A 23,451-nucleotide genomic window follows, 5' to 3' on the forward strand; every position below is an offset into this window, starting at 1 on the left:
GCAGTGAGTGTCCATTTCGTACTTCTGAGTGTCATAAGTGCAAAAAACATGGACACATAGCGAAAGTTTGCAGAGCTTCATCTTCGCTTTCTACTTCTCAAATACAAAGTTCTGAAGAGCCTGCACAACAAATAGATACATTAAAATGTTTCAACGCAGTCGAAGAAATCCACGTTATTGATTCTTGTGGTAAGAAAATACTCCAAGTGCTTATTGAAGGCCATAAATTAAATATGGAATTGGATTCTGGTGCACCATATGGTTTCATTGGTAGCGATACACTTCGTCATCTCAAACCTAATCTTCAATTGCAGCCAACTTCTAAGAAATTGATGAGTTACTCACAACATCGCTTCAACTGCATCGCTACTTGCTCTGTTAATGTCTCATTTGGTTCTACATCTCGTCAACTTCCGGTCTACGTTATTCAAGGCTTTTACGAGTCCTTATTTGGTCGTGAATGGATCGCACAATTCAGTTACGAAATTGATTGCACCGAACTCTTTTCTCCAATTAAGGTTAATGCGCTTTCTACTCTTCCACCTTCATTAACTCGTGATCAACAAGCACAGCTGGATTAACTTTTGACAAGGTACACTGAAGTTTTCAGTGAAACAGATGGAAAACTTACTGGACCTCCGGTTAAGGTACATTTTAAACCTGGAACTTCTCCTGTTTTTGCTCGTGCTTAAGGTATAGCATATGCGTTACGCGACAGATATTCTAAAGCAGTTGACGCTAAACTTACATCTGGATTTTACAAAAAAGTTGATTTTTCCGAGTGGGCTTCGCCTACACACGTCGTTATTAAAAAAAATGATGATATTCGTATAACTGGCAATTATAAACCTACGTTGAATCCACGTATAATAATAGATGAATGTCCTATTCCAAAACCTAGTGACATTTTCAACAAAGTAAAAGGAGCCAAAATTTACGCACATCTTGATATTATAGATGCTTATACTCATCTTCCTGCTGACGACGAGTACAGCCATGCTTTAACCCTCAATACTCCTACACATGGGTTAGTTCGTCCTACACGAGCTGTTTACGGCGCAGCTAACGTTCCTGCAGTTTGGCAACGTCGATTAAAAGAAATCTTACAAGGTCTATAAAACGTTGAAAATTTGTTCGACGACATCATTGTATGGGCTGAAAGTTTTGAAGAATTGTTGATTATCCTGAGAACGTGTTTGATCCGTCTTCTTGAAAATGGGGTTCGTCTGAATCGACGTAAATGTGTTTTCGCTACAAATTCTGTAGAATTTCTGGGTCATAAACTAGATACTCAAGGCATTAATAAATCTGATTCTCAAATCAAGGCAATTCGTGATGCACCTAAACCTTTTACACCTCAAGAATTAGAATTGTTTATTGGTAAAGCTACGTACTACAATTCATTTATTCCTGACTTAGCTACAAAAGCTCAACCACTTCGGGACATGATTCCTACATCATCTTTTTAATGGTCGCCTACTGCTGATAAAGCATAAGAAGAACTTAGAAATATTCTCATTTCGCCCCAAGTTATGATGCCATACGACCCATCCTTACCTCTCATAATCGCCACTGATGCAACAAAGTAGGACTCGTAGCTGTTTTATCACATAAACTTAGCAACGGAAACGAAAGGCCAATTGCTTAGGCGAGCCGTACATTAACTGCTACTGAACAACGCTATCCTCAAATCGACAAGGAAGCTTTATCTATTGTATGGGCTTGTCAAAAATTTTTCATTTATTTATACGCTCATCATTTTACGCTGTTTACAGATCACAAGCCATTGACACAGATTTTTAATCCTGAAAAATCACTTCCTATTCTTTGAATCAGTCAAATGGCTAATTATGCTGATTATTTAGCTCATTTTAACTACGATATTAAGTTCAAGCCAACTAAAGCTAATGCAAATGCAGATTATTGTTTACGTGCTCCACTTCCTTCAACGGTTGACGCTATTGAAGAAAAATTCAGAACTTGATTCTTTTGACACATTTACTATCAACCAGATAAATCAGTTTCCTGTACGAGCAGAGTAGATTGCAAAGGAAACTCGTAAAGATTCTAACCTAGGTAAAATTATACAACTACTCGAACCTGGTCAAGATCTACCTCGTCATGGATACAAAGCGCCTGAGTCTTCTTACGGTCTATCTTCAAATTGCTTGATTTTTGAACATCGAGTTGTGATTCCATCGTCTCTTCGTCAAGCAATTTTAAACGACATTCATTCGGCGCATTTGGGCATTGTCAAAATGAAAGGTTTAGCACGATCATTTGTTTACTGGCCAGGAATTGATGCAGATATTGAACTTATTGCTAAATCTTGTGCTAAGTATGCCAAGCATGCTCATGCTCCTCCTAAATTTAACACACATCAATGGGAATATCCTAAAGTCCCATAGGAACGTATCCATATAGACTACGCTGGACCAGTAGCTGGTAAGATGCTTCTAGTTATCACTAATGCTTTTAGTAAATGACTTGAAGTCAAGATCACAAGTTCCAGTAATAGCACTGCTACAATCGATATTCTCGATCAGTTATTCGCTACTTATGGTGTACCTAGCATTGTTGTTTCAGATAATGGCCGTCAATTAGTTTCAGATGAGTTTGACACATTTCTCAAGATAAGTGGAGTGAAATGTCTCAAACTTACTGCTCCTTATCACCCTTCGACAAATGGTCAAGCAGAAAAATGCGTGGGTACAACAAAAAGAGCCTTACTTAAAATGGATACGACACAAGGTTCTTTGCAACGGAACTTGAATAAGTTCTTGAGACAATATAGAAAAGCTCACCATTCAGCTACTGGACAACCACCTGTTTTATTATTTTTAAAACGAAACATTCGCACACGATTAGACCTTGTTCGACCCGAACCTATCAACGAGAAGATTTCTGAGAAACATCACGCTGATTTTATCAATACGTACCGAGAATTTAAACCACTTGATCATGTTTATTTTCATTCCGGTAATCCAAAATTAGATAAATGGATTCCAGGACAAATTAATTCTCGTCTGGGAGATCTACATTATGAAATCAGGTACATGGATAAAAAGTATAAACGACACGTCAATCAAATTCGTGCTTTCACAAAGAAATCAGAAGAAGGGGAAGAAACAAGAAAGAAACCAGAAAGAGTAACATTTTTTAAAGATAAAATTGGTGCTAATTTGACAACGCTTTCCACCACAAGCACACGACGTCGTACTCGATTTTACAAAAATAACGTAACTCCAAGATCTATGAGTGCACAACAAGAAGTAAATACTGAAGTAATTATACCATCATATAAGAATCCTTCGACTTCTCAGACTGTGTCGTTTAAAGAATCACCAACTATACAAGCCACGTCAACTCAAGAATCTTTAATTTTAAAATCTTCACCAACTTTAAGTGTTGAGATGTCTACGACTACAACGGAAGTTCAATCCTTAACATCTCACGCATCTCTTCCACCTACTGTAAATGATTCATTCCAAAATCTATCTACCTCTGTAACTCTTCAAGAAGAATTTCCGTTTCAAACACAAGATCAACGTACTGAACGTTTACCTCAAGAACAGTGATTTTTCATTCCAAACACACCGCCGATTCGACGATCATCTCGGATGCGTAAATCACGAACTATTTACTCTCCACCATGATAATTAAAGAAATCTTTATAAAGGAGGGAGGAAATGTAGTATATTTCAATTAACGTTCTTTTTAAGTTCTATTGTTTTTCATGCAACTTTATATTATTGATTGTAAATAATAACTAACATTCTAAATAAACCTATCTTTGAGTAAACATCTTCGCACTTTCTTCAAGTTTACACTATACATACACAATAGAAATGTTGTTCGTTATATTCATTGGACGCCTACCCTAGTGGATGCTAAAGGGAGCTCCAGCAAAAGAATTTAAAAAAACTAAGCAGCAGAGAGTCAGCTGAGGAAGAGAGAATCCTAGTATACTATCGGAATGCTCACTCGGTTAGTAGCCATACTAAAGTGTCTCTATTCAAACCCAACTTCTACCAACTTTATTCTCTTCCTAAAATTATTATTCTTACGAAAACTTGGCTTCTAGCGAGCTTGGCTTGAAGAACTACAGCGTATTCAGACATGATAGGAATCTGCCTGTTTATGCTGTCTCACGTGGAGGTGGTATACTTATTGCTGTCAAGAGCTCTATTCCGGCTCTGAAAGTGGATGTGGATTCTACAACTGAGCAGCTGTTCATACAGCTTCCTTCCAGGAAACTCTTATTAAGTGCTTGCTACTTCCAGCCAAGGTCTGACTGAACTCTAGTCAAGGAGCACTCTATATGTGTCTAGTAACTATCCCTAAGATTCAAGGATCACCAATTGTCATTGCAGGTGATTTCAATCTTCCACAACTGTCCTAGAACGGTGATCTGCTGACCTTTAAGGCAGCAGCCTTTATAGAGCCAAATCAAAAGTCATCTGCTGAGTACATCTGCTCCACATATTCTACGCTGAATTACATCCAGCATCTGCCCTCTCTGTTTGTAAACGTATTTTAACGCGGTAGATTATAGCGTAATCAATCGCTCGCTTTACCTTGTAAATTGGGACGCTGTCCTCGACGGGGGTGATATTAACTCCATTGTAGATCGTTTTTATGTTAATGTAAATAGTATTATTGAGAGTCATGTCTTTTTCTCAAGGCAGCGTTCTTATACTTATCCCAGCTGGTACGACGCTGAGCTTATTGCTGCGATTTGTAATAAGAAAATGGCTCATAGCCTCTGGAAGGAGTTACGTGCTGCCTCGCACCAAATCGAATTGAAACGTGTGAGAGCCGTTTGTATTTGTGCAAGTATCGTGCGTTTATCGAGCCCACCGAGGCCAGGATCAAATATAACATTTGGGCTTTCTGGGCGTTTGTCAGGCTTTTCCGCAGTGAATCGGGTCTGCCCTCCTATGTTCATTCTGGAGAGCTATGCACACGATGACATGTCAATTTCGAGCGCGTTTTCGTCACATTTTGCCTCGGTTTATACGAAAGACAAGGTAGTTAAACTTGCTCGCTGCGATGACTTGGAGCCTGTCCCAAGCTTTCTCGCTACCCCTCTCAAGGTCCGCTCAATTGTGCACGGTCTCAAGGCCAACACGAATCCCGGCCCGGATGGCATCCCGGCTCACTTCGAAAAATACTGCTGGTTTGCCCTCGAGAGACCTATTGTTAGCTTATTTAATAGGATTTTAACAATTGGTCATTTTCCAAGCAGGTTTAAACTATCTTACGTCTTGCCTATACATAAGTCAGATGCTAAACATAACGTTGCCAATTATACACCCATTTCCATCAACAGCTGTCTACCTAAGGTATTGGATAGCTTAGTGACGGACAAACTAGCTGGTGCTCTTACCCTTCGGTTGGCCGACTAGCAGCATGGCTTTGTCAGAAGGAGATCAACGCTCACTAATCTCCTTAACTTTAACGATTTTTTATCAGACGCTCTCGCTAAGCATCGGCAGGTTGACGCCTTATACACAGATATGTCTAAGGCTTTTGATAAGGTCAATCATTCTAGGCTGTTGTCAAAGCTGTGGAACTTTGGTGTGAGTGGGGTTCTCCATTCGCTCTTGGCGTCGTACCTATCTGGTCGCTCACAGGCAGTCCGTTTTAGAGACTGTATCTCGCCGATTATTTGCATTACTTCAGGTGTAAATAAATAAATAAATAAACGTTAATTGCCTTCAAGCTCATTTTTGGGAAAGCAAACTGGTTAAAAAGTCTACTTACATATCCTTGAATTTCCGCAAAGACAGTTGCGCCTGTTCTATCAATTATAGCATCTACTTCTTCAATTATATCAAAATATGCTTCATTGTTTGTGTATTTTACACCTGATCGTCTCCAAGGAACGTTCGATAATTGTCCACTCGGTAACGTAGAACTTACACTGAAACAAATAAATTGTAAGTTTTGCAGAATTATAAGTTAGGCTATTAAGAAGAACAACCTAATCAAACGGTACAAATGTCTACTAGTTGTTCCAACACCATTACACACACACGCGCGCACTCGTGGATGCCGATACCCCGTATGTGGCAGATAGGGGAATGCTCATCGGCGCGTCGAGGTCTCCTCAACCAGCCGAAGGGTAGAGCAGAAATAAAATATGATCCGCGGACCAAACAGGCTAGGGGAAGAAACCTCAGATAAATTAAACATGGATAGTGATAACATTACTACCGCAAGCGGGTCAAGCCACAGTGCCCAGTCCCGCCGTCGATTCCGATCGGGTGGAAGCCCCGGTGGTCGACGCTGGCCCCATGAAGTTTGGGGGAAAGGCAAACTCACTTAAAAGCCACAGAGGTTTGGCACCTGACCCCTGCTGCATCAAGGGATGCAGGTGATATGAAAATGGAGGTTGAGGCGGACAGGGATAAGAGAGCTGTTTGCTGTTTGCATAACGCGAAGGAATGCGCACTTGGATTGCCTTGGCAGCAGAATCGATGAATTAATGGACTATGTCAGGGACAGGCACGATGTGCACAAACAAATTAAAGATCTTGCCCAAATCATAAGAGCAAGCTATAAGAATTTCTGCATGGCAGACGATAACTTACAGCAAAGCCAACACCCGGGAACTCAGGGGAGGGAAACCCAGACAACCCCGAGTCTCAGATCTCCGAAGGCGGGTACAACAGAGGAAGTCCCAACTACTCCACAGGATAGAAATGGAGGAAATTAAAAATAGGAAAATCAACCTGAAAAGGCAGCGTGGCAGGAAGTCGTCACAAGAAAGTCAAAGAAAAAGGAGAAAGAGGCAAGCAAAAAGGATAAAAGTGTCCCTTGCGTTACAAATCAGAATAGGACCAGCAACAATGCACCAAAGCGGGCAAGACCTCCTAGACCGGATGCTCTAATCATCAAGGCTGCAGAAGGTAAGAGCTATGCAGACATTTTGTCAAAAATGAAAGCGGCTCCGTCACATAACATACTAGGGGATAGGATAAATAAAATACGCAGAACAGTTGCAGGAGATCTTCTGATAAGGTGGTACTAGTAAAAGGTGCCACAATAAAATCACTTCAGGAAGAAAAAACCATTGAAGTAAGAGATCTGGACATGCTTACCTCAAAAGAGGAAGTGTAAGAAGCACTACAGAAAGAAATTGGCAAAGAAAACATCATAGAAGTCTCTACGATAAGATCTCTGCGAAAGACGTATGATGACACGCAGATTGTAGTCAGTACCACCTCAGATAGCAGCTAAGATCACAAAGCTACAGAAGATCAGAATAGGATGGGTCAACTGTAGGATCCGGGTAAGCTTTGCTTTAAATGTGGAAAAGATGGGCACAAAGCAAAGGAGTATAAGAACCAACACAACTGTGTACTCTGCAAAGGAGGCACAGGTAAGAAGAATGACTACGCAGCTGGTAGCTATGCACGCCCAGTTTACCGAGCTGCAGTAGTAGCCACTGATAGACGAAGAAAAAGAAAATAGTGCAGTTGAATATAAATCACTGCGTGACTGCACAGGACCTACTAAGCCAGTATATCCGTGAGACAGAAATCGACATAGCCATCGTCTGTAAACAATACAGAGACCTGGACAAACTATCGTGGGATATGGACAGTACTGATAAAGCGGCGATATGGGCATGCGGAGACGCCGCTTTCCAGGAAAAAATGACAAGACGTAGTGAATTTGTACGCGCTAAGGTCGCAGGCGTACACATTTACAGCTGCTATGCTTCTCCTAACACGTCGATAGAACAATTCAGACAACTGTTGGACCAGCTACTACAGAATGCTGTAGAAAGAAAACCAGTACTGATAGCAGGCAATACTGCAACGCCTAGGCAGTAGAGTGGGACAGCCATTAAAGGACGAACGAAAGAGGACGAGCGCTATTAAAAGCATCCGCCCTCCTTGACTTGGTCTTAGTTAACCAGGGATGTTCTTACACATTTTAAAGAGGAGATGCAGGGTCCATCATAGATCTCACGTTTATCAGCAGGTATTTGATTGGCTTAGTTAGATGGTGGAGGGTAAGCGATCATTACATAAATAGCGACCACCAAGCAATAATAATGGAGATAAGAATATCAAAACAGAAATCCAATAAAAGAGCAACGACAAAAAGAGTCGGTTGGAATACGAAGGATTACGATAAGGAGACATTTCTGCTGACTTTAGAAGAAATACAGCTGGCTGGATCTGCGAATAATGAGGTCGAGCAGGAAATAGGAAATATTACCCGAGCCTGAGACGCAACGATGCCAAGGAGGGCTCCCAACAATAGACGACCGCCAGTATACTGGTGAGATAAAGAAATTGACGAGGCCCGCAAAGAGTGTCATCGAACCAGAAGACGGGAAAAGCGGGCTCGGAAGAAATACTACAAGACTGGTCGTGGTAAAGAAATAGTAGACGCCCTAAATAAAGAAATAAAGAATGTTAAACGGATATTCAGGAGGAAAATCCAAAGAAAATAAACGACGGTGCCTTAAAGAGTTACAGGTCGAGGTTGAACTGGATCCCTGGGGGCGACCGTACCAAGTAGTGATGAAGAAGATAAAATGAGGTAATATCCCCTCTCCTAAGAGCCCGGAATTGCTGGACTGTATTGTGATTACACTGTTTTCCCTTCAACTGGAAGAAACAGCTATCTCTAAAGCGGAGGCAAATGAGGAAATCATTCCAACAATCACCACAGAAAAATGACTGGCTGCATGCAAAAGAATTGGGAACAAACGCCTGGTGCTACTACCAAAAGGAGATAAGCCACCGGGAGAAGCTGCCTTATACAGACCACTTCGCATGCTGGACACCCCGGGCAAGATTTTAAAGCGCATAATCGGCGTTAGAATGGACCAAGTCATTAAAAAACCAGTCGGTCTAGCGGAATATCAATACGGTTTTAGGAAAAAACGCTCTACTCTTGATGCCATAAGCTTAGTAATCGACACCGCTAGAACTGCAATAGAAGGAAAAAGATAGAAATGAGGATCCAAAAAGTACTGTGCTATTATTACACTGGATGTTAAAAATGCGTTTAACTCAGCCAGCTGGGGCAAGAGGCAGGAAAAAGGAGGTACCCGCATATACAAGAAGGATTATGTCTGACTACCTGAAAGACTTTTTGTATGACACAAAGAGCGGCACGAAAACCAATCAAGTAACCTTAGGGGTCCCACAAGGGTCACTGCTTGGCACATTATTGTGGAACATCATGTACGATGGAGCACTTAGGCTAGAGCTACCCAAAGGGGCAACGATTGTAAGGTTTGCAGATGAAATTGCAGTAGTAGTAGTAGAAAATCAAAAGGAAGAGGTGACGGAAATCGCTAACGAGGCAGTAGGTTCGCGATGCAAGATACGCAAAACGCTCGCGTTTTGCGCATAAGGCACGGCCGCTGACGCTCGCGCTTTGCGTTCGTAATGCCTGTCGGTGCTTATACAGTATTATCCTGTTTTTTTTTCAATATTGTTGTCAAAGTTTTGATTGGTATTCTTCTGGCGGTCATCAACACTATCATCAAAACTACTGGAAAATTAGTAACTTATTTGTACTTGTATCAATTATTTATTTTTGTTTGTAGATATTCTTAAAAATATATCTTATTTTATTTTTATTCTATTGTAGTTTCAGATAATTCCATTCTGTCAGCAGCGCTCAGAGCGAGCGGTCGTCTTTTGCGCGCGTGTCCATTTTGCTCGGGGCAGTATATAAGACTTTGTATATATAAATAGCTAGTGATAAACATGTGATTTTTGTTTAAATAATAACAACTAAGATGGCCGAGAGTGTTAAACCACCGCCGGATAAGTCCGACTTAAAATACTATAAGTATCATCCTAATAAACAAGTAAAAACTGTCATTTGTATTATATGCGGAAACGCATATTACAAGAGTGATTTTAATAAAAAGAAAGTACCTAAATATGTTGATGAACACCTAATAATCTGTCCAGAACATGTACTGAGAGATATTACAACAGACGCTGGTGAGCATATGCTAAATGATGTGGCAAAAAAAGTTATTGCACTCATAAAAATGAAACAAACTGAAGAAATCAGAGGAGAATTGCTTCAGGAATTACAAAATACAACAATGGAAAAATATAATTCAACGATTCATGGTGAAGAAAGTGACATAGACAATCTCATAACTGAAAACAACTTATTAAAACAACTAGTTGCTGAACTATAAGATAAAAATCAACTACAGAAAGAAATTATAGAATTACAAAAGTTAGAAAAAACTGAAACACAGGTAAATAAGAAAACATATGCTGGAGTGATGAGTGAAATTAAACCAAAACAGTGAAGGCCAATGACCCCAGCCAGAGTAATACAATGGAATTGCTGACGCGCTGCCTTGTCACAGAGAAAGAAGTTCAAACTAAGTTCATTCCCAAGAAGAATGACAGTGTAATTGAAATTAGTTGTATGAATTCACAAAGTATAGAAACAGTGGAGGCTACATTAAAAAATAATTTGGAAAACTGTGAAATCAAAATAGAACAACAAGGTAATCCAAAAATAAAAATAACTGGTATAAGCAATAATACAAATATGGATAAAAATTAAATAGAAACAGATATTAATACAAGAAATTTTAAACAATTTAATGAACTAAAACAAAATCCAGATAATCATGAACTAAAAGCCAACTATAAAAAATTTGTAAAAACCTTAGATAAGGTTATAAAGGAAGCAAAAATCAACCATGATCAAAAATCAATAGAAAAAAATAGTAATGATCCCAGAAAACTCTGGACATGCATAAATAAAAAAATAGGTAAAACTAAAAACAAAACAGATACTAATATTTCTCATTTGAAAATTGACGATAATATTATAAAAGATAAGAAAGAAATCGCGAACAAAATGAATGAGTACTATTGTAAACTTGGAGAAACATTGAGTAATAAAATAACTACACCAATTAACAGAAATTTACAACTACCTGAAAGTAATCCAAAAACAATATTTATTAATCCCACAAATGAAACAGAAATTATACAGGTAATAAACAACTTAAAACTGAAAAAAGGTGGTATAGATGAAATTAGTGCAAAGGTATTAAAAACTATAGCTCCCATTATAGCAGACACTTTGGCCTACGTGATTAATCACTGTATTGAAACGTCAATTTGGCCTGATATGCTAAAGGCGGCTGAAGTTATACCAATTTATAAAGCAGGAAAAAAATGATATGGGAAACTATAGACATATCAAATATAGCAAACATTTTTGAAAAAATTATTCACAGCAGTATTATAAACTTTATAAATCAAAGTAAAATATTAAGCGAAAAACAATTTGGTTTCATTAAGAATATTGGAACTAAGGATGCATTAGGCCTTTTATCTAAAACAATATATGAAAGCTTAGACAAAAAAAAGTGAACCTATAGCTATTACATTTCTGGATCTGGCAAAGGCTTTTGACACAGTTAATCATAAAATACTACTAGATAAACTCTATTTATATGGTCTAAGAGGAAAGGGGCATAAATTGATTACAAGCTACGTAAGCAATAGAAACAAAAAGTAAAAATAGATTCTCATGTAAGTGACTTTGAGAATGTCAATACGGGTGTCCCTCAAGGAACTATACTTGGTCCTCTGTTCTTTATACTCTATGTGAATGACCTGCTAACAAGCATGCCTAAAGACTCTATTCTATCCTATGCTGATGATACTGCAGTTATAGCAAATGGGAAAACTTGGTCAGAAGTTGAAAACAAAATAAATAAATATTTAAAAGATGTCCCTATATGGCTAGCGTTAAATAAATTAACATTAAATATACAAAAAACAGTTATAACTTTTGGAATCTATAGTGATAGTGTACCAAAGAAATTTGAAATTAAAATAAATAATGAAACACTAAAAAGATTAAATGAAACAAAATACTTGGGAATAATTTTCGACACAAATATGAAATGGGATAAACATATAGGGATTTTATCAACACTCTTCAAGGAAACAGCGTAACAGTTGCCAGTGCAATTAATGCATGTTGAGCACGTAACGACGCACAGTGGGGCCAAATGAAAAAAAAATTGACAAAATTTTGTGTCAGCTGGGTTTGCACTTAAAATAACTTCTACCACAGTGAAAATGTTCTTTAGTAAGTCTATTCTATGGATCCGATTCCTCCACGATAATTCCTAGCAATTTGAAAAATTGGCATGGAGGAGGAAAATCATTAGAATTTCATCAATTTCACCGAATTTGCAGACAAATGAACTAAAGCGTGTTTCAAGTTCAATAATTCAAATTCTCAAATTGGCTGTAACTTTTGGTAGGAACACCTATAAAGGAACATTTTTACTGCGATAGAAGTTATTTTAGTCGCTATCGCGCTTGAATATCAGAATACAAATAATGGACAAAATTCGTGTTTCAAGCGGGGTTGCACCTCAAATGACTTTTTTATTAGTGAATATATTCTTTGGATACTGTATTTTATAAATTTATTTGCCTCGCAGTGATACCATTTGTTAATAAAAAGTTAGTAAAGAAAATGACGATAGATTTTAGAATTTTTGACAATTATTCAGTAGGTGAGCTAGGCCGGTACGGGGACAGGACGGTACGAGGACAGGCCGGTACGGGGACAGGGCGAATCCTCTACAACGGGGACAGAAGGGTACGGACTCACCGAAGTCATGGGCTCACCCAAGTCACCGAACCTCGATTCACCCATGAGGCCGCTGCGGCCGTCGGCCGCCCGAGCGCACTGCTACATGTACCCTCCGTGAAGCTACTTCGCTTGCAGGTTGCGCAACGGTACCTAGCGGTAGAGATTCCACTGCAACGCGTGATGGTGGGGGACAGTGCGCAGAACGCGTGGCAGCACAGCTGTGCATTCACTGATGGGGTAAGCGCGCTTGCTGTGGTGGGGGGGAAGCGTACTTAACAGGTTCGAACCTGTTAAAAAGCATGTGCGCAGAACGCGTGGCAACAGAGCTGTGCGTTCACTGATGGGGGAAGCACGCTTGCTGTGGTGGGGGGAAGCGTACTTAACAGGTTCGAACCTGTTAAAAAGCATTAATCCGCTAGATGGCGTATTATTTTCCCACAAGTAAACTAGCGAAGAGATTTCTATAAGTAAAAGTTAGTCGCCAGCTAAATCAATTTCCATCCTTCATTGCACAATGGAACCTCTACCAGTATTACCAGAGACTGCATTATGCAATGAGGAGTGGAGTATCCCGAGATACCTTAAGTCGCAAAATGCAGCTCAGATAGAGTCAACCCCAGAGTGGGAGAAAGAATTGCGCAAAGAATTGGAGAAGGAGTTATTGCAAAAATTGAGACCTGTGAGGGAGCGTTTACGGGAGGCAATCAGGGAGGTCATCCCATTGGGAAATCCACATCAACATCCCCGGAGGAAGATGCTGGAAGTTATACCAGAAGTGCGAAGCCGAGCAGTGCTGAGCGAAAAGCGGCTGCAGGAGTATGCCACTACCCGAGAAGAAATGCAGGAACAGCGCAAAAGAAGAGCTGCCAGCATTAAGCGGCCAGCGGAGGAGAAGATTGGGCCTTGGATCCGCAAGCGCACAACCCCCCTTCCTCCCTCATAAACCCTAATCCCTAAGGAAGTCATGGATAGGTAGTTACACGATGGCTGTACCTCACAGGTGGGGGCGATGGCAGGGGCCCCCACCCTTCCTAAAAAAAAACACTTTTACTAGTACAAGGAGCTATACTCCAAACCTAGCACACAATCGCACAAACATACACAAGCACGCTCACACACACGCATACATATTCACACACCCATATATACATGCATAAATACCCCACACACACATATACGTGCATACACACACATATACGTGCATACACACACATATACGTGCATACACACATATACGTGCATACACACACATATATGTGCAAACACACACATATATGTGCAAACACACACACACTCACTGGCTCATGTATATTTATATACTCATACGTATATAAACATACACACGTATATAAACATACACACGTATATAAACATACAACATACTCGTACACACACTCATACATATACAAGCATACAGACTTACACACTCGCTAGTGCGGAGTTTTGCTGTTTTCTCCCATCTGGCGCCTCCCCAGGTTGCGAATAGGGGAACGCTCGCCACTAGTGGAGGGTATGGTGGAAATAAAATACACGAGGTGGACAAAAGAAGCGACTAGGGGAAGGAACCGAAAATAAACCAAATATGGAAAGGGTAGTGAAGGAGAATACCATTACGGTGCAGGGGAGGGATACCCCAGTACCGGCGCCTACAGGGAGTGAGCAAGCGGGCTCCCAGGCGTCGTCATCCGGCGACCGCAATGCTGCAGAGGTTGGTCACTCGGCCCCTGCAGCATCCAATGCTACAAGTGACAGTAGAGCAAAGAAGGAGGACCGCGAGGAGGAGGCTGACAAAGCCTTTACCCTCCTCAGCGAACGGATTAAGTCCCTTGTGGACTTTGTTCTGCCAAGGAGCAATGTCCACAAGGAGATTAAGATGCTGGCTAGGGCTACTAGCAAGGCGCTTGGCGAGTATGCCAAACTGCGCCATCTTAGCCTAGCCTTGGCAACACCGACGGTCAAGAGGAAGGATGGGGGATGCCAAACCTCCCCCATCTTCCGCCAGAATATCCCCCAGAACACCGGGGAGCATGAGCTGCCATCGCCGCCACTACCACCGGCGGCGAAAAAAAGGAAGGCGGATGGCGACACGCAAGGCCAGTTAAAGGCCCCTGACTGGGCCACCGTAGTAAAGAAGGGCAAGAAGAGGACAAAGGGCAGCCAGCCGCAGCAGCAACAACAACAGCAGAGAGGTGCCAGCAAACCGGCCAAAGGCACGTCAGAGTCTAAGGCCGGAGTGAGACCCCCGCGCCCAGATGCCATCAAAATCAAGGCATCAAGCGGGGGCTCCTCCCACGCTGACATCCTCCGGAAGGTCAAGTCCGCACCGGAGCTTAAAACCCTAGGAGATCGGGTCACCCGTATCAGGAGCACCAGGGCTGGGGAGCTTCTCCTCGAACTGGGGCGACCGGGTACGGAAACAGCAGACCTGAAGACAGTGGTCTCATCTACCCTGAGCGGGTCAGCAGAGGTCGGGCTGCTGACTCACCAAGAGTCCATCACTATCAAGAACATGGACGAGTCGGCGACAGCACTGGAGGTAGCCGCGGTGATTGCGGCAAAGATCGGGCTAAATGTGCTGCCCCCTGACAGCATTAAAATCAGAGGGTCCTATAACGGCACTCTAGCGGCGACCATCCAACTCCCGGCAGCAGCTGCTAAAAAGCTGCTACAAAATGGGACAATAAGGATCGGATGGGTAAACTGCAGAGTTCGACTGCGAGAAGGATCCTCGCGGTGTTACAGGTGTCATGAAGCTGGACACATCGCGAGGGACTGCAAAAGCGCAGTCGACCGGTCGGCGCAATGCTACCGATGCGGCCGAGAGGGCCATAAAGTAGTGGACTGCGGGGCCATAGTGAAGGCCCCGCAGGAGGCGGGAGTACCTATTAGAAATGACTAAGGTACTCCAGATCAACCTGAACCACTGCAGGATGGCTCAGGACCTCCTGCCTCAGTTGGTCAGGGAGGAGAAGGCAGACATCGTCATCATCAGCGAGGAGTATAGGGATCTCGAGGACCCAAGCTGGGTGAGGGACAGTACCAGCAAAGCGGCTATCTGGGTATGTGGAAGCCTCCACATATCCCGCAATATGGCTGCCCCCTCCCCAACTTTACCTGGGTGGAGGTAGCCGGGGTACGCATTTACAGCTGCTATCTTCCGCCCGGCGACACCATCGAGGATTTCACGAGGTCCCTGGACGCCATCGTCACCAGCGCCCAATCATCCTAGTTGCCAGTTGTAATCGGGGGGGACTTCAACGCCTGGGCGACGGAATGGGGCAGCGCGTAGACCACCGTTCGCGGACGCACACTCCTCGAAGCCTTCTCCTCACTGGAGCTGGAGATCGCTAACAGAGGGACGACTTCTACCTACGCTAAGGGTAGCAAGTCGTCCATAGTTGACCTGACCTTCATCGATCCAATCATGGTGGGGGAAGGGCACGACTGGAAAGTTAGCGGTCGATACACGGGTAGCGACCACCAAGCTATCGTGTATCGGCTCCAGCTGACCAACAGAAGATCCAGGGCAAAGCTGCGAGCTGTGAAGAAGAGGTGGTCACCAGCTTCCTTTGACCGAGAAGTGTTCCTCTGCTCTCTGGAGGGAGCAGTGGTGGAAGGGACACCCACCGAGAGAGCCCGAGACCTCGCGACGGCCATAGCAGCGGCCTGCGATGCGTCCATGGCCACAAAATTAAACTCCCGTGGCCGACCACCAGTCTATTGGTGGTCAGAGGAAATCGCAGAGCTGCGCCGCGAGTGTCTGCGGGCCAGAAGGCTGCACCAGAGAGCGAGGAATAGGCCGCGGTTTGAGGAGCTGACCGCGGAATATGAGGCTAAACGGAAGAGGCTCAAAGCTGCCATCAAGGCTGCGAAGAGAAAGTGCTTGCGCGACTTCTGTGAGGAAGTAGAAAACGACCCCTGGGGCAGGCCGTACAAAACGGTCATGAACAAGATCAACCCCACGGGTGCGGCAATGCCCACCTGCCCCGACTTCCTCGACAGGGTCGTTCGCCACCTTTTCCCACAACAACGGGAAAGGGCACCAGATACGGGCCTGATGGTAGCGGACGGTGCAGCCGAGCCGCCAGACCTATCAGAAACCGAGTTGAGGATGGCTGCTCAGAAGATCATCCCCAGAAAAGCCCCAGGGCCGGACGGTATACCTGGCCTGGCAGTCAAGACCGCAGCGTTGGAGGTCCCTAGCCTTTTTAGAGACACCTTCAACGCATGCTTAAAGGAAGGATGCTTCCCGGATCAGTGTAAGGTACAAAAGTTGGTACTCCTACCGAAGGGAAGTAAACCCCCGGAGGAGCCATCCTCTTACCGACCACTTTGTATGCTGGATATACCCGGGAAGCTATTTGAGCGGATAATAAGTGCCAGGCTGAAGGCAGCCATCCTATCGGAAGGAGACATTTCCGAAAACCAGTTCGGCTTTCGGAAGGGTTGCTCAACCATCGACGCCATAAGCCGAGTTGTCGAGCTCGCCACCAACGCCATCGGTGGCAGTAGAAGTGCCAGACTTGTGCGCAGTCATTGCCCTGGACATCAGGAACGCCTTCAACTCGGTTAGATGGGACAGCATCATGCTGTCCCTAGAACATCTCAAGGTGCCGCTTTACCTACGAAGAGTCGTTTCGAGCTACCTGAGGGACCGGATCCTGCTCTACGACACCGATGCAGGTGTGCTCTCATACAACATTACTGGAGGCGCACCACAGGGTTCGGTCCTGGGGCCGCTGTTCTGGAACGTCGTGTATGACGGTCTGTTAAGACAGCGGCTCCCCCAGGGGGTTTCAATGGTGGCTTTCGCCGACAACTTAGCTCTTGTCGTCGTTGCGAAGAGCGATGAGGAGGTGCAATACCTCGGAGACGTCTCCATTCAGGTAGTAGCGGACTGGCTGAGCGACCATGGATTAAGTTTGGCGGCAGAAAAGACGGAAGCGGTGCTCATCTCTCGCACAAAGAAGAGGATGTACGCTACCTTCACGGTCGGTAACAAGGAAGTCCGATCGGTAGACTCCATCCGATATCTTGGGGTCACGCTAGACGCGCGACTATCGTTCAAAGAACATCTTCAGAACGCAGGCTTAAAGGCAACAAAGGTAGCTCGTGCGCTCGCTTGCATCATGCCCAATATCGGGGGACCAAAACAGCCTCGAAGGTCCCTCCTCGCATCGGTGGTGAGCTCCGTCATTTTATACGGAGCCCCAATCTGGGCTGATGCATTGATGAGGAATGCGAGCTTTGGAGCTCCCTGTCGGCGGGCCTGCAGGGTCGCCGCGCTACGCGTGGCCCGAGCCTACCGCACCGTGTCGGATGCCGCTCTCTCGGCAGTCGCTGGTCTACCTCCCATCGACCTCCTAGCATCCGAGAGAGCGGAAAAATATCGTGAAGCGTTGCGTACAGAACGAGAAGAATAGGACAACTTGGGCTCAAGATGGGCCGTCAACACATATCGGCAGTGGCAGCAACGGTGGGATTCAGCGAGGGTCGCTGGACCCACCGCATCATCCCGGACATCAGCAGGTGGTCGAGCAGGAAACACGGCTTCGTCAAGTTCCATCTCACCCAGGTGCTAACCGGACACGGATGCTTCCGCAGCTACCTGTATCGTATTAAAGTGTACAGGAGCGCGGAGTGTCCAATATGCCCTGGAGTAGACGAAGACGTGGAGCACGTCTTATTCCTCCACTAGGAAGCAGACAATGACCGACTGGCAAAAAAGATGGGATTCCAGGGACAAGAGGCGATGGACACATCGCCTTATTCCAAGAATAGCGGACTGGATGGAAAGAGGACATGGGGAAGTCAATTACTACCTCACACAGTTTTTGACGGAGCACGGATGCTTTCAGGCGTACCTACATCGATTTAAAATAGAGGACCATCCAAACTGCCTAGTCTGTTTGGACGCTGACGAAGATGTAGAGCATGTCTTTTGTGAATGCTCACGATATCAGCAGGAGCGAGAAAATCTTGAGGGCTACCTCCAAACCAGAGTTACCCCTGAGTCTATAATGGAAGCATTACTGGCTTCAGAGGAAGGATGGAAGACGGAAAACAGTTATGCCGCGGACATTCTTAAGAAGGTCAGGAAAGACGAAGAAGGAAGAAGGAAAAGACAAGACGAATTATCCGAGTAAAAAGTCGCTAAACGAAGGCCATTAAGTCGCTAGGACAAAACGCTCCTCGGACTGATGCAGAGGAACGTAGGTCCTAGAGTCGAGCTCTCACTCCCCTACCCGATGCAGAGGAACCTAGGAGCTAGGGTTGAGTACCTTTAAGTGCTCCTCAGACCGATGCAGAGGAATGTAGGTGTCGGGGTTGAGTCTGTCCAGAGCATGACCGGACGATGCTGCAAGAAGTATACGACCGGACGATGCTGCAAGAAGCGGACGACTGGATGATGCAGAAAGAATAAGACGAGTTTGACGGTGTCGGAGGGCCACTCATATATACAAGCATACACACACCCAACTTACTCACACACACGTATACATAAATAAAAATAAACAGGAAATAAATAAATATTTTTTTTATTTTTTACAAAAATATAAAAGTACAAAACTGTACTAGCTTTACACTAACTCCTGGTGATTCTCGACACACCACTGAATGTAGAGTAGATTATCATATCATCCGAATTTGGATCAGGTCTCACATTCAATGGTGGCCTTCAAATGTCACCAGGAGCTAGCATGAAAAACAATAAGCGATTTATCGCTGTCAGGATAAAATCTTCAGTTACATCCTCCTCCTCCTTCACAGCAAGTATGGCAACGGTGATGATGTCTTCCTTTCCTGGTTGACACAACCAGAGAGCTCTCTCATAGACTAAGGTGGGTGTGAAACCAGGGAAGTCGGGTATAAACCACGAGTACACCTCTTCGAAACGAATCAATCGAACCCGATTCAAGAGGTTCAAAATTAGCAGCCCATCCAACTCCCGATCAAAAACGACCGGCTGAAAAAACCCATTTATTTAGTATATTTTCATGTTTTCTCTACTAACATCTTATAGTACTATATAACTTGACTGTGCTCTAGTCAACAAGTGTAAGGTTACATTACCAAGTGAGAAGGAAAAAATTCTCAAATTTGAGAATTTCAAACACAACGAGCGCGTTCCTTATGTCATCTATGCCGACTTTGAGTGTCTCTTGAAGCCTATGCAAGATAAGTATGCCTACCAAGAGCATTAAGCTTACAGTATAGGCTACTATTTAAAGAGTAGCTTCAATGACAACCACTCTGGCTATCGAAGCTATAGACAAGTAGAGGAAGAGGATGGGCAAACCACTGCCCAATGGTTTGTAGCTGAACTTGACGCAGTAAAATTCAAGATGGAGGAGGTTTATGGTAAACCTAAACCGTTGGTGCTCACAGAGGATGAGGAAAAGGCGTTCTCTCTGGCTACCTCCTGCCACATCTGCAAGAAGTCTTTCTTCAAACAGCAGACGAAAGTGCGCGACCACTGCCACCTAACTGGACGATACCGTGGAGCTGGCCATCAGGGATGCAACCTGAACTTCCAGGACTCCCGCTTCATTCCGGTCATCTTCCACAATCTAACCGGATACGACTCACACTTCATCATCAAGGAGATCGCTACCGCTGCAAACTTCAAGGGACATATCAACCTCATCCCTGAGAACAAGGATCGCTACATCTCCTTCACGAAGTCTGTGGATGGAAGTGAGATCAGCTTCCGCTTCATGGCATCCTCCCTTGAGAAGCTAGCCTCTTACCTCGATCAACTCGATATCGCCAAGCGAGTATTCGAGGAAGATGGCTACTCGAGTGAGCAGATGGAGCTGCTTAAACGTAAGGGAGTATTTACCTACGACTACGTCTCCAGCTTTGACAAGCTAAAGGAGACAAAGCTCCCCTCTCAAACCGACTTCTTCAGTCAGCTGACTGAGAGCGGTATAGATGATGCCGAGTATGCGCATGTGCAGAATGTCTGGCAGTGCTTCAATATCGCAAGCCTGGGTGAGTACTCCGATCTATACCTTAAGATGGAAGTACTCCTGCTTGCAGACGTGTTCGAGAACTTCCGCTCGACATGTCTCGAAGCGTACGATCTCGACCCCGCTCATTATTACACCACCCCCGGCCTCACTTAGGATGCTATGCTCAAGTACACCATGGTCGAGCTAGAACTCTTCACGGACATAGACATGCTCTTGTTCGTTGAGAGAGGTATCCGGGGTGGTGCAAGCCAGTGTTGCAATCGTTATGGGAAAGCGAACAACCATTACATGAGCGAGGGCTACAACCCACTGGAAGAGTCGAAGTACTTAATGTACTATGACGTCAATAACCTCTATGGTTGGGCTATAACTCAGGCCCTACCATATAAAGGCTTCCAGTGGGTAGATAATATGGACACTCGTGCCATCTCCCAGATCGATGACAACGATCACTATGGCTACATCCTGGAGGTCGACCTAGAGTACCCGGAGATCCTCCACGATACGCACCGAGACCTGCCACTCTGCCCCGAACATCGAGCTGCGCCGGGCTCGAAACAGCAGAAGCTCATGACCACCCTGCACAACAAGGAACGGTATGTTATATACAACCGCGCCTTAAAGCAGGCTCTGAGTCATGGGCTGGTCCTACGCAAGATCCACAGAACCCTGCGTTTCGAGCAGAAGCCATGGCTCAAGCCCTATGTAGACCTCACCACCGAGAAGAGGAAGCAAGCGAAGAATGAGTTTGAGAAGCTCTTCTTCAAGCTTCTCATTAACGCAGTCTACGGCAAGACCATGGAGAACGAGCGCAAGAGAGTGGGCGTCAAGCTGGTCAATAAGTGGGAAGGTCGGTACGGCGCTGAGGCGCTGATAGCCAAACCGAATTTCCACAGCAGCTCCATCATCTCGGAGAACCTCGTAGCGATCAGCTCGCCAGGACGGAGATCAAGATCGGCAAGCCCATCTATGTGGGTCTCTCAGTCCTTGATCTCTCAAAAATCAATGTGTACGAGTTTCACTACTCGTACATGCGCGAGCGCTACGGTGTGGGGTGCAAACTTCTATACACGGACACCGATAGACTCGTCTACGAGGTACGAGGTACAGACGTGTACGAAGTGATGAAGCAAGACATTGCAAGATTCGACACGTCTGACTACCCTGAGGACAACAGGTTCGGGATGCCATGCCAGAACAAGAAGGTTCTCGGCGTGATGAAGGATGAAGCTGCGAATAAGCTCGTTGAACATAACCTATCTTGGAGATAACAGCGTGCAGTTTGGTAACGCTTAAGTGGGTAAAGAAACGGAGAGGTAGTTAGAAGTTAGTTGTACCTCACGGGTGGGGGCGTGGTTGGGGCCCCCACCACTCCAAACAACAACAAGTTGTTAAAGCTTTAACCTGCTGAATGCTCTCTCCAATTGGTTAAAAGGTAGTGAAGCAGACGGTGGAGATCATTTACTGCTGAAATGGAATTCATGAGCTGGTCTCTCTTGGTGAATAGCTATCCACTCCTAAAACCGAAAGAAGATTATACTTACGTGATAACATCGTTTAAGTATAGTCCAAAAATCTTAACAGTTCTCGATGAGAAGTTTTCAATGTTGCTTCCACATCATCTGTCTACATGTTTGTTGAATGATGATGATTTGCTTGATGAAATGATATCAGTTGCAAATCATGGTAAGTTGAATCTAACTTTCAAGGCCGATAGAAGACTTTCTGCATATGTGATGTTTTGGAGCATAGTTAATGATGAAGATCTATTTAACAAGATGCTACCACTTGCAAAAAGGGTTAGATTAAACCTCAAGCTGTATTGAATGGGAAATCAATGGAGAGGTAAATTCAAGATGGTTATACATCACAGGTGGGGGCGATGGTAGGGGCCTCCACCACTTCCCAAAATCACATATCGCTTTTATTAATCCAACTGTTATGAGAATTGTCAAATCCAAGCCACTTGATATAGACTTGCTCTCCTCGTTTCTTCAGAACCTTCTCTATGAGATATATGTCAGGATACTTTGTTCTCGATAACTCCTCTTCATAAAATCCTCCAGTGATTGGTTTAGATAATAGGTAACTGGATTCCTTGCAGCTACTCTACTCCCTGTAAATATCTCTGTTGACCAGTTAGGTGTATAACCCTTCTCAAAAATCTGCTTTACTCTACTCAATCGTACATGATCTCCTACTTTAAATTTAGGTTTCTTTGTTTTTGTAATTGTATGAGCAAAACGTTTTAGAATTTGAGTTTGATTATTGATAGAGACTTCATTAGGTCTCATTCCAATAGTTCGATATTTACTACCATTATACTTAGCTATCAAATCGGGTAAGATAGTTAGCCACTTGCAGTTTCCTTGAAGACTAAACTGAATCCAAATCTTTGTTTTTAAATTACGATTGAAACGCTCACATATGGAAGTTTTAAGATTGCTATATGTGGAGTATAAATTAATCTTGTATTGCTTCATGAGCTTTTCAAAATTCGCGTTGTAGAACTCTTTACCTCTATCTGTATGCAAATTTTTTGGTACTCGACCTTGACATAATACAGAATTCATAGCTGCTGTAACTTCTTCTCCAGTTTTTCTCTTTACTGGAACAGCCCATGCAAATTTAGAGAATGTATCGATGATTGTGAGAAGATATCTATAATCCTTGTTCTCCTTAGCATATGGTTGCATTTCTACTAAATCAGCTTGCCAAATCTCATCTAATCCTCGAACATCAAAACTGCGACGAGAATAATTCCGTCGAGCTGGTTTGTGGAGTTCTTCAACTACTACTTTATGTTGCATGTTAAACGTTTGCAGAATGAATGTTGCTT

At 43.8% G+C, this 23,451-nt stretch overlaps 1 protein-coding gene across 38 annotated transcripts in view; it reads right to left on the bottom strand.

Moving 5' to 3' along the window:
* The window catches only part of LOC100113758 (AP-3 complex subunit mu-1), an 835,720-nt gene that overhangs the window by 150,791 nt on the left and 661,478 nt on the right, over window positions 1–23,451 (bottom strand). For all 38 annotated transcript variants that reach the window (XR_004228391.1, XR_004345113.1, XM_032601272.1 and 35 more), the window contains one exon: window positions 5,767–5,926. Coding sequence is in view for 36 of the 38 variants with exons in the window: in XM_032601272.1 (XP_032457163.1) it covers window positions 5,767–5,926 (160 nt within the window). In the remaining 2 variants the exon portion in view is untranslated. The remainder of the gene's footprint in view (window positions 1–5,766; window positions 5,927–23,451) is intronic.

This window comes from Nasonia vitripennis (genome assembly GCF_009193385.2).
Source record: "Nasonia vitripennis strain AsymCx chromosome 1 unlocalized genomic scaffold, Nvit_psr_1.1 chr1_random0004, whole genome shotgun sequence".
Classification (NCBI taxonomy): Eukaryota; Metazoa; Arthropoda; class Insecta; order Hymenoptera; family Pteromalidae; genus Nasonia; species Nasonia vitripennis.